At 41.8% G+C, this 12,118-nt stretch overlaps 1 protein-coding gene across 2 annotated transcripts in view; it reads left to right on the forward strand.

Moving 5' to 3' along the window:
• LOC141807101 (uncharacterized) overlaps positions 1-9,224 on the forward strand; it is a 41,237-nt gene extending 32,013 nt beyond the window's left edge. Inside the window, exon 4 of one of the 2 annotated variants that reach the window (XM_074692888.1) lies at positions 7,968-9,224. In XM_074692888.1, coding sequence (XP_074548989.1) covers positions 7,968-8,093 — 126 coding nt within the window. In that variant the 3' untranslated portion in view covers positions 8,094-9,224. The remainder of the gene's footprint in view (positions 1-7,967) is intronic. The other variant, XM_074692887.1, reaches the window with a different exon arrangement.
• Positions 9,225-12,118: the final 2,894 nt, after the last annotated feature.

The following is a 12,118-nucleotide window of genomic DNA, read 5'->3' on the forward strand; positions in this document are numbered from 1 at the left end:
CTTGGTACAGTTTGAAAGAGCTCAGCTGGATACCACAAGCTAAAAGATGCAGAATCAACTGCTTTTTTGTGAATTTGGTCAAAGAATAAACATGTCTGACATTACTCTTCATTATAGTTGTGGTCCTTTCACAGAGATTGTCTCATCACCCAGCAGCCGTACTGTCAGATTGCTCCTGTTAGCAGCACTGTGCTGATCATTGTTTACTGCTTCTGGAAACTTCTACTTCAACATACTGAAGGAATGTGCCCCCCACCTTTTTTTGTTTGCTTGATCTTTTGATCTCACCCAACAACTTCAAATAGTTGTGCTTTCCACTCGTCCCATTAGTGCACATTTACTCCCCTAAATAGCTCACACAAGGTATTTTCCCAAGACCAAGTCCTGTCTGATCTCCCTGTAAGGTGGTTTTAAAAACGTTGTCTCCAGTAATCATCCACCGACTCACCCGTGCTCTGAAACTGCGTATGAGATGATTCTGTTTGTAGTGGTTAAAGGAAGCATGTTGGAGAGGCGGCTGGAACAAGCCTGGGCATCTTGGCACGGAGTGTTATTCTCCAGAAGGATGCACAGTGTGGTGAGAAAAGTGACGTTATTATCACGTTGTGTGGGCTAAGTGTCAATGGAATCTTATCACACACTTGTTTACTTGCACACACACACACATACACACACACACACACACACTGTAACAGCCTCTAGGTCTGATCCATCCTCCATATAGGTATGTATCATCAGCATAGACAAAAAAAACCTGTGAACAATCTTGGAGAGTAGTTTAGGACGAACAAGCGAGCTGTGATGAGCGATGGAGCTGAGGAGGAGGAGGAGGAAGAGGAGGTGGAGTGCTGTGAGCGGTTCCCTTGTGGTGTATTTCCAGGGATGAAGTCATTTTCCGTTTATAGCCCCGGCCGGCTGCTATCTGTTTAACTCTGCTGATACATTGAGATATTGCTCATTATCCTCTGTTCTCTCTGGCGTTGTTGTTGGTGTTGTTGTCCTCGTCTGTGACGTCTGTGGGTTTTGAGCGTTTTCCAGTTCAGAGATTTTCCCTGAAGTGAGTACACAGTGAGTTTTAGGATTGATGAGCCATTTGGAGGCTTGTGTGGACTCTTTGAGCCACTCACACTGTGCCACCATCTCTCCAAATCTTTCTCTGTCTCATCTTTTCTCTCCTGCTACCTCTCCCTCTTTATTCTGTCAGCCCCTCGGTTTCCTGGCCGGGATCCAGAAGAGACACTGGATCTGGATGAGGCCCTAGCTTTGAGACTTGATTCAAGCATGAGAGCTGTAACAGGAGTTTAGGAGGTTGATGATTGTGTGCGTGCATATGTGTGTGTGAGTGTGTGTGTTAGAAGCAGTAGAAAAACAGAGCTTTGGCCTCTGCTGCTGCCTCTGCTGAGGCCTCCCCGCTTCATGGTCGTGGAGGTGAAAGGAGAGTGGGGGTGGTGGAGTGATGAGAGCTTCCCAGGCTGCAGCAGGCTCAGAGTGATGGCATCTGGTTTCAGCCACTGTAAAAGAATAGGTGGAGAAGGATGAAGATTGATTGAGCTGAGGGAAACACTGCAGTTATGGAGGACTGGGGGGAAATTAAAAGAAACATACAAGTTTTTCTTTGAGTTTTAGATAAGGTAAACCACATGGTTTGAACTCAACACAGCAGCATTTTTGGTTTGAAAGTTAATTTTTGTTTAAAGAGGGGGTATTATGCTTTCCTATAGTTTAACTATGGATATAAAGTAACAGCTCTGGATATTTATGCTGAGTTTGTGCAGATCTTTAAACCTCTACCTCATTACTTCATCTGTTGTAGAAGTCCCTGAATCTGACTGTAAACTTCTTGACATGGTCCGTTCTAAAAAAAAAACACAAGATCGTCACGAGAATTTGATGAGACTTGCTATAATAATGACATCATCACACATTGGTTTGACTGTTTCATGTTACATTTTAGGCATGGGCCTTGTAACACCATATTATATAATAGGGATGTCCAGATCAGCATTGTTTGCCCGATTCTTTAATATTGAGTATCGGCCGATACCGAGTCCTGATCTGAATTTTGGGTTTGCAGATAAACTTTGCTAAAGAAGTGAAAAAGTGAAGTGTTGTTTTGTTTTAACAATACTGAATGATAAAAAAATAGTTAAAGCTTATTAAGTCCATTTAACCCTCTAGATCCCAAACCCATCGGCAGGATCAAAATACCACTTATTTTCAAGTAACTGGCATATACAAGCTACTTGTCCAATCGTGGACAGTCCTCTTTAATGTACTGGACAGCCTTAGCCTTTGCGGCTATTTTCCAGCTGCAGTCTCTGGCCAGTTGTCAGTAGGCAACCTAAAAAAAAAAATTAAATTCAATAAAATGCATTATATTTTTAATAACATCAAGTCCAAACAAAAAAAGAGAAGACACAACATGTTACACAGAGATCGAGCAGACAAACACAACACATATCAAATCAGTTCATCCAACAAATAAGAAGTGCCAGTTGCATTGCACATTGCCCAGCAAAAAGTCAGAGATGGAGCCCCTGACACAATAAATATACAGTACAAGTACCTAAGTTCAGGCCTGGTAATGACAACAATGCTTGTATTCCAGCAGCCAAGCTTTAAGCTGTTTAGTAAAAGAGGTCAGGGTAGGGAGCAGAGTCCTGCCCTGGGTTGGGTACCCGCGGGTACCTGAGGGTACCCGCACAAACAGCTGATTTGCGGGTGGTTTTTAAAAACTTTTTATTTCCCGGGTTCTGATCTGGGTGGAAAAAATAACATGCGGGTCGGGTTGCGGGTTTTAGTTTGACACATCAAAATTAATGTAAAATAATAATAAATACAATAAAATAAAATAAATACAATAAAATAAAAATGAAAGTTGTAAGCTGGTTGTAAGGCTGTGACCATATAGCCACGCTATCCAGTTCTTATAATACATCCATGGTTGTGACATGATCACGGCTCGTACCTGCTGAGCGTCGCTTAAGTCTGGACAGAAAGTACGTCTACTATTACACGTGTAAAGGTCCTTTTAAGAGATTAAAAGTTTAAAAGCATTAAACGTAAAAAACCGAGTGATTTTACAGTTGTATGTGAGAAGATCACAGAGGGTTGATGATGGAGCTGAAGTCAGGCTTTTATTGGAAGAGTTGCTTCATTCAGGTGCGTTATTTACTCACTGGCATCTGAACTTTGGCGATATACCGTTCAATTTTCAGACAATATCACCCAAAATGATTACTCTAAATAAGGTTAAGGGTCGAGCTGCGGGTCGTGTTTCAACGGGTCGGATCCGGTTGCGGTACTAATCGGGCTGATGGGTGGGTTTTGCGGTTCGGGTGTGGGTTTGTACGTCCCCGGGTCGGGGTGGGGCGGATCTTGAAAATTGGACCCGTGCAGGAATCTGGTTGGGAGTTCACGTATTGTGTTTGGAACTAAATTTCAGGCTTTAAACTGTTGTAATGGTAATTTTTTTTTTTTTGTCCTAACTGAAACATTCAGTTTGGAGGTTTATTACATTATGCACCGAATTCTTACATTTTCTTGATAAAAAAGTGCAAAATCCCCATTTTGTTATGAGTTATGCAATATGTAAGAACTTTTTATAAAATTCGGCAAAGCTTATTACATATTGCGTTCAAGAATTTTTTTTACAAAATGCGGCATTATTGCATAATGAAGCAAAAGTTTATTATATTATGTATTGGGGCATTGTTGTTACATAATGTGGCCTTACAGGCCTCAAATAACAAGGTCTGCCCTTATATGTGCCCACATCAGCCCCCTGGCCAATTAGAGGAAAGGGGGTTTGTGATGCGGGGAGTCTTAAAGAGACCGCAGCTAGAAATAAGTGATTCAGACAGAGGCTCAAATAAAAGTTGTCTGAAACACCAGTGTGAGGAAAAATATGGGGTTCTTGTGCTGTAAATTCTGTTCAGCTTTTTCTGGAGACCAGAAGAACAGGATAAAGCCTAAAAAAGGCCGATACCGCCTCTTTAAAGAGATTTAAAATTTTGAAGAATCAACTTATTTACTTTTCAGAGTAAGTTAAGAAAACTGTTCAAGCCCTTGTGTCTGTCAGTTACACCAAAGAGTTTTGATTCCTACATGAATAAATGTTTTTTCAGTCTTGCTGTATACAGCTAGACAAAATGTAACCTTTGGCTTCCCAACAAGTGCTGACTTCCTGTCACCTCTGTCAGAGCAGAAATTCATTGGAAGAGTTCCCAGCACTAGTACCAGTTTCTGTACTGGAACAACTCAAATACAGAAGTTCAAGTTCACAGCCACCTTGACTTCCTGGGCTTTTTGTCATTCACCCTGCAGAGCCAGGAACAGTAATCCATCCGTGCACCAAGAGTTCATTTAACAGAGCTTGAGCAACAACTTTTCAAAACTGCTGATCTGAGTTAAAACGAACGACCAACAGGACAAATTTCTAACACTGCTTCAGCTGTACAGAGACCTCTTCTGTAACTCTGGCTTCAGGATAGTGAGGAATTACTGTTGCTTTTATGTCTGCACAAACAGAGCCCTGCACACCAGGGACCTGCACTTTGTTTGACCCTTCCTGGCTCTAAAGGTCCACATTACTGCAGACGTGACCACAGGAAAACTCTGTGGGGATTACGAGGATGGATAGGAAGCCATCCTGATGTACGACTCCCCCTCAGTTGGACGAGCTGCAGCTACCAGATGGAGAACATCTCAGCGTTGTTGTCATCCATCAAGTTTTTACTGTCCCTTGTTCCTGAGCTTCTTTTCGTTTTTCCACCTCTGACTTTGTACACGTTCAAACAGATATTGATGGATTACAGCAGGAATGTTTCCACATTTGCAGATAAAACAGCTGAGAGCAGTGTTGGGAGTTGTTGCCGTGTTACTGCGGCTCAGTCGTCAGCATGAATCCCTTAAGATGTTGGCTGAAGTCATGGGAACACCTGTAGCCTTGCATGCTCCGCTAATGGAGCTTCATAGGTGATGATGTCAGCGGGTGCTTTCCAGTGGCAGTCACAGGGATGCATCTTAATAGCTGTCAGAAAGGAGAGGTGTTTGGATATGGTTGACAATGAGAACATGCAGCTATTCATGTAAACACGCTCAGCTTTTTCCATGGGGTCAGCAGCTAATTAAAGTGAATCCGTCTCAGGGTTCTAATCTTTCTCAGTCCACCTTCCCTCAAACTTTGCTCCCCCTCAGCAGGGCTCCGGAGAAAGTGCTGCCTCACTGCCAAGTCCAACAAAGTCATTTCCTGTCGTTTCCTGTTGGGAGAAAAATGACCAGGGCTAATTTTAGACGGAGGGTTTGTAAAGCCTTGAAAAGCAAGGTTCTGCTCAGACAAGAGGGGGTGGGGGGGCTCTGCTTTTTGACTGGAAAAGCGTTTATTTCACTGAAACCTGCAGTGTGAAGAGAATAACCTGAGTGAACATGTTGCAATGAGGAGCAGCCATTTCCCCCACAGCTGTTGGTTTGGTGTCCTCTCAGTTCACGTCGCTGCTGACGTGAACTGAGGAACTGTAAATGACCAATAATACCATAACTCCAGGACAGCAGGTAATCCTTGCCATTTCCATCTGACAAAGCTGGATTAACTCTCCTTCTGACAGGTCTGCTGCTCAGCAGGGCTGCTCACAGCGTTTGGCAGGCGACTTGTAAAGTGAGATAAACTACCAAGGAAAACGGCTCAGTGTATACACACACTCACACACACACACACACACACACACACACACACACACACACACACACACACACACACAATTGTGGACATGCCAAAAGTTCCTCTGCTGCTACAACACTGCTTGGTGTCTGCTTTGTTCTTCCTGTCATTTCCGTTTGAACGTGTTTATGCAGCTGAGAAAAAATCCCTTCACTGAAGTTTCTCCTCCTGGAAACTGTGACAGATACAATCCACTGACCCTGTTTGGATCTGATATATGGTGTGTGCAGTCATTGGTAAATGGTCTGGATTACTCAAAGAATCCTAAAAACACTGTATGTACCAGCATATAAGACTAGGGATGGGTACCGAAGTAGATACTTTTGTAGATACCGACCGAAATCTGTCAAAGTACCAGGTACCGATTCACAAAGAATCAAAAGGTACCATGTTTAGGTACCTAAACGCACCCTTGTAACTATGAGGGAGTGGAAGAGTAGGTGATTTTCCATGCTGGACATGAACACAGCATTACAAGGTCATGTATTAAAGAATAAATATTTCAAATGGAAAAACAAAAAAATATATATTTAAACAAATTGATTTTTTTTTTTTACCATATAAGCACAAAAAAGTACCAAAAACTGGTATTGTTGAGTACCGGTACCCATTGCCAGGTACCAAGCATCTGTACCGTATCGTTTTCATATGTGAAAGGTACCCATCCCTACATAAGACAAGGTTTTTCTTGTGGAACATTGTGTGAAAAAATGGACTCGTCTTGAAATCAAGGTCTAACCATTGACACATGCTGATAGTCGCTACACGACCGCAACAGTAGAGAGCGCCTTTGTAAAGGTAGTGACTTCACTGTGACTGCAGTCATCTGTCAGTCACAGCAGAGACGCAGAGACAGGAGCTATGGAGGGGCAGTGATCATCCAGAGCAAAGTGGACCAAAAGTTGAGCGAGTAAACAGAAAACAGAAAACCAAGGCGGAGATAGTGATGCTTATTTTAGGATAATGATGGTCGATGCAGCAGGGACGCTAAACAACTGTCAGACAGGTAAAATATAGAGTTACAGTGTGTAGTGTCTGAAGATAGTGCGTCCAAAAAGAGTGTCTATTTCAATGACTTTTCAGAATTACAATTAAAAAAATAGATCCTTGTGAGGAGTTTCTAAGTGATCTTGCAAAAGTCTCCCTTCTAGATTTATGCCTGATTCTAATCCACACTTTAAAATAAGATTATCAGCGCCAATATTACAGATTACAGGCCATTTCAGAATACTACTTCTTAGCTTCCTGATTGGGTCTACCAGGACCAGATTGATGGACAGAGCGTCTAAGTCTTTATGGCAACACCACGCTGGCTGATGAAGTTTAGTAGAGAGAAGAGAGATCTGTGTTTTTCTCTGCTGAAAACGATTTCTGTGATTAATTTTGTAGTGATGGTGGACACTGGAGCCTAACTGTCGGACAGAAAAAGGACAGAAGAGCAGAAGAAAGATAAACAGTAGAGTGATAGAGCACGAGCTAAAGGCTAACACAGGAGCTAATCTGTTTGTGCTATTGTTGATTCCAACCCACAGTCAGCAGTTATTCTGCAGTGGTCTGTTCAAACCTGAGAGTCTATCAATAAAATGAAGAGTGAGGTTACTTTAAGCTCTGATTGGTAAATGACTGGCAGGACAAAACCAGGATTCACTAACGTTACACATTACTGACATGTCATTCTTGTTGTCACGTTAGCCTACAGATACATTGGAGAACCGGGCTGCCGATAGCTTTACATATGGCCGGAACTCGGGCCCGAAGGTGGCGAAACAGTCCAGTTAAAAAAGATTCCCTTCATAGCATCTTTAAACAAAGTACATTCTAGTTATCAGAGCCTTTTTTGAAAGATTGGTCTTGGAAGGAGAGGGGTCGTCTCATAACCAGGGTCGTCCTATATTTGAGTCAGTATGGTAAACTGAGCACTATCACGACAAGCTAAGCTTACTTCAGCAGAAGTTAACAAGTGGCTGTTCTGATTCTGGAGAAATCCTCACAGAATATAAAAGTTTTCTGTTCTTGTTGTTTAGACTGCAAGATCTGTAACTTTTCTGCTAATGCAGCTTCAAATTTTGAAGAAGAGCACTGTACCGGCACTGCACCGCCAAGTTACCTCACACCATCTCTTGGTTTCATGAAACATTCTGTTCATACAGAGGTCACAAGTCTTCTTCCTTTCAGGTGTAAGCAGGGGCTTAAGAATTTCATTTTTAATAACACTAACCCCTCGTCTTCTGTTCTTCTGTGTCTCCAGAATCTGACTGGCAGTCGTCCTCCAACCAGGTACACCTACGACCCATCCATCTTCGCCTTCCGCTCTCTGAGCACAGTCCCCCCCTGCAGCCCTCTGACCCCATCTGAGGATCCTTCCTGTCCATAAGAGCAATCCATCCACTGCCAGATAATCTCCCCCTCCCTTTTTCCCAGGTGGATGCTTTTTTGGCTTCTGCAGCAAGACCAAGAGGTGACAGTTAGACTTGTAGAAAAAAGACGTTCTTGTTTGAAGTTGGGACTTTGCACACTCAGGTAATCCTGCTCAGTCACTCTGATCATAACTGTCCACAAAAACAAGAACACTGGGGTATAAAACGGCCTAAACACAACATTTCTAAGGATTCTTCAGGTTTTGCTCATGTGGGGATCTGAAAGGGATCCTGTTACTGGAGGGAGAGTAGATGAGGAACACACCTGGACTGGATGAAGGTGAAACAAAAGGGACAAGCCGTTTTTAAAACCTGGATTTATTCTGGGTTGGATCAATATTCAAGGGAAATAATGCATGTAAGACAATCAACTGGCTCTGAGGTTTCTTCCTTTGATGTGATTACTGGACATCCCTTAAGGTTCCTGGTAACTTTATATGCTAAACATTGCGAGGTGAGTCATCAGATAACCTGTCATTGTTGAGATGAACGTAGACTGTGCGGTCAAACTACTTCAGATGTGTCGGTGAATATGCAGGTCATGACGAGCTCTAACAAACACGTATGACATGTATGTAGTTGAATAGTTGACCTTTGATGATGTGCGCTTCTTAATGAACTTGTCACTTTTAGTCCGGGTCAAAGTTAAGTACTTGTATCCTCTTTCCTTGCATGAACCCGCTGTTTTGCAGAAAGAGAGGTATGTGGAAATAAGGAAGTATGAGAATAGTTTGCTGCACATTTTGCAAGAGTAACTGGTGCTATGTCATTCATAGCCTACTTGTTTGTAGTGTGCCATTATTTTTCCAATATTGTACCTCATTACTTTCTAGGTAGAAGAGGACCACTGGTGTATAAAGAAGTCCCAGTGTTTTCTAAAGATCTCTTAATGCCTTGAAATCACATTCCTGTCGTATTGAATGAAACTTGGGGGAGCTCTCGGCTGCTGCTATGAGCCGATTGGTCGATTAAACATGATGTCACCACTGTAACCAAGATTTTGCTGAAGTGAATGTAACATTGTGACATGTTTTTGGTCCATTGTTGCACAAAATGAATCAATAAATGCCCCGTGGCCTCTTGTTGAGGAGGTGGTTTTCATTTAAATCAGTGAATCATACATGTTTGTTTTTTTTGTTTTGATTTTTTACTTTTGTGATTGAGTCTCACTGTTCTTATCATTCAATGCTTCAAAATCTCAGGGCACAGTGGGTAAATCTGGTTAAATCAGCAAGAGAAACAAGTAGGGTTGCCTTGTTGCACAGTCTAAATCTTTATAAACTCCCTAATTTTCCAAGGATAGAGGTTTTTGTTTAACTTGCTTACACCAGAAGACAACAACAACTGGCAGATAAAGCCTTTACCCATTCCCAAACAAGCGTTTAAAGGTAGGATCTGCAGGATTTTCCTAAAAAATAAAATGTCAACTTTCACAGGAATAACCCTGCTCAACCATCATTTCTGGGCCTCTATACATGTGTGTCAGTGTCAGTGTCTGCCTCAACCCCCTCCTCTGCCTGAAGAAGCTATCCTGAGTGGCTACAATAGTGGACGTAGCAAGGAGGAAGAAAAACACAACCAAAGTGAAACGAAACACCAATTGGATTAAGTTTTTTCCTCACTGAGGGTGAAGCTTGGCTCCACTTTTACTTGCTGTCATGAAGTTGTAGAGCAGAACGGGATGAAGAGTGATAGGAGTTAGCTTTCTGCTAACCAGGTATGTGTCAAATACCTGTGTTTAGCTTGTGCTAATATGTTAAGTCAGGCGCACTGCTCTTGAGTCTCTCCCACATAGAAACACGATTCTACAGGTGGTTGCTGGGCTGCTGAGTGTGTTCACATAGCCACGGCCAGAGGCAGTGGGTGTGTGCTGCTGCTGGCACTGAGCCAAGGAGGAGGAGTCCAGTTTGAATGTTGTGTTTACTAACAAGTAAACAAAATTCCTGCAGACCCTACCTTTAACCTTACGTTGCAAAAAACTGAAATCTCATCAAGTGTTTTTGTCTTATTTTAAGGGAAATTTGTCTTGTTATACTTGGTATGAGTCACATTCAACTTATCGGCTCAGAAAAATGTCTTGTTTCAAGTTGTTCAGACAAGCACAAGGTCTTAGTTGCTTATAACAAGTAAAAAAATGGGCCGATGGAACAAGAAAGTCTTGCTCAAATTTGCTTAAACTAGAAAAATGACTTAATACAAGTAACTTTTCACTTTTTCCATTGGAAGATTGTTTTTTGTACTTGTTAGAAGCAATTCATATCCCATTTTTGTCTTAAAATAACTTGAAACAAGACATTTTTCTGGATTGATCAGGTGAAAGTGGCTCATATTAGGTCTAAAAAGACATTTTTTACTGAAAATAAGAAAAACACTTGATAGGTTTTCTTTAGGAACACTTCAACTGCTAGCTCAGTAGCTAGCTTTTTGTTGCATATTACACACCACAGCTTTCACAGTTCCACTTCAACTCACTTGTGATCTGGATTAAAATCAAACTCACCTAGCCTAGATTGGAGTCAAACAGTTGAAGAATTTAATCATGTTAAAAACGAAATGGTATTCATATCCCTTGCATTTAAAAAGTAAAAGTTAAAGCGTTAAAGTAATAGTTAACTTTGGTGTAGGGTTGTACGAGGAACTTGTCCACTGGCTCTTACACAGCTGCAGTCTGTATCACTCATCACTCCCCTGCGGGACTAGACACCACTGTTAAACCTGCTTTCTTTAATTCTCTGAAACTGAAGCAGAATATTAGAAAGGCAGAGTGCCAAATTGTTTTCAAAGTAAGTTTCTGTTTTTATTGCATAATAACTCAACCCACAGCTCACACTATATTTAACTTATCAAGATCCACTGTGTCAGCTGTTGGAAAGAAAAGACTGACCTGAAATAAACTCTGATAAGCTCAGATTGAGTCAGCCTGATTATGTTCAGCATTTGTTGCTTAAAATCATGTCAAACTGATGCAAGAATGTAGAGAATCAAAACATACCTGAACTGGGCAAAAGTAAAGTGAAAAGAAGCCTCTGGTTCTTCATATACAGTGGCTTGAAAAAGTATTCATACCCCTTGAACTTTTCCACATTTTTTCCCGTTCTGACCACAAACATAAATATATTTTATTGGCATTTTATGTGAAAGATCAACACAAAATGGCACACAATTGTGAAGTAAAAGGAAAATTATACATGACTTTCACATTTTTTTACAAATAAAAAACTGAAAAATGTGGTGTGCAAAAGTATTCAGCCCCCCTGTGTCAATATTTGGTGGAACCACCTCTCGCTGCAATTACAGCTGCAAGTCTTTTGGGGTATGTCTCTTCCAGCTTTGCACATCTAGAGACTTGAATTTTTGCCCATTCTTCTTTGCAGAACAGCTCAAGCTCAGTGAGATTAGATGGAGAGCGTTTGTGAACAGCGGTTTTCAGATCTTGCCACAGATTCTCGATTGGATTGAGGTCTGGACTTTGACTGGACCATTCTAACACATGAATATGTTTTACTTTAAACCATTCCATTGTAGCTCTTGCTTTATGCCTGGGGTCGTTGTCCTGCTGGAAGGTGAACCTCCGCCCCATTTTCAAGTCTTTTGCTGATTCCAACAGGTTTTCTTCCAAGATTGCCCTGTATTTGGCTCCATCCATCTTCCCATCAACTCTGACCATCTTCCCTGTCCCTGCTGAAGAAAAGCAGCCCCACAACATGATGCTGCCACCACCATGTTTGACAGTGGGGATGGTGTGTTCAGAGTGATGTGCAGTGTTAGTTTTCCACCACACATAATGGTTTGCATTTAGGCCAAAAAGCTCCACTTTCGTCTCATCTGACCAGAGCACCTTTTACCACATGTTTGCTGTGTCCCCCACATGGCCTCTGGCAAACTGCAAACGAGACTTCTTGTGGCTTTTTTTCAACAATGGCTTTCTTCTTGCCACTCTTCCATAAAAGCCAGATTTGTGAAGCGCACGACTAATTGTTGT

This window comes from Halichoeres trimaculatus, unplaced genomic scaffold, assembly GCF_033239565.1.
Source record: "Halichoeres trimaculatus isolate MK-OKI-2021-1 unplaced genomic scaffold, fHalTri1.1 fHalTri1_scaffold_17, whole genome shotgun sequence".
Taxonomy (NCBI): Eukaryota; Metazoa; Chordata; class Actinopteri; order Labriformes; family Labridae; genus Halichoeres; species Halichoeres trimaculatus.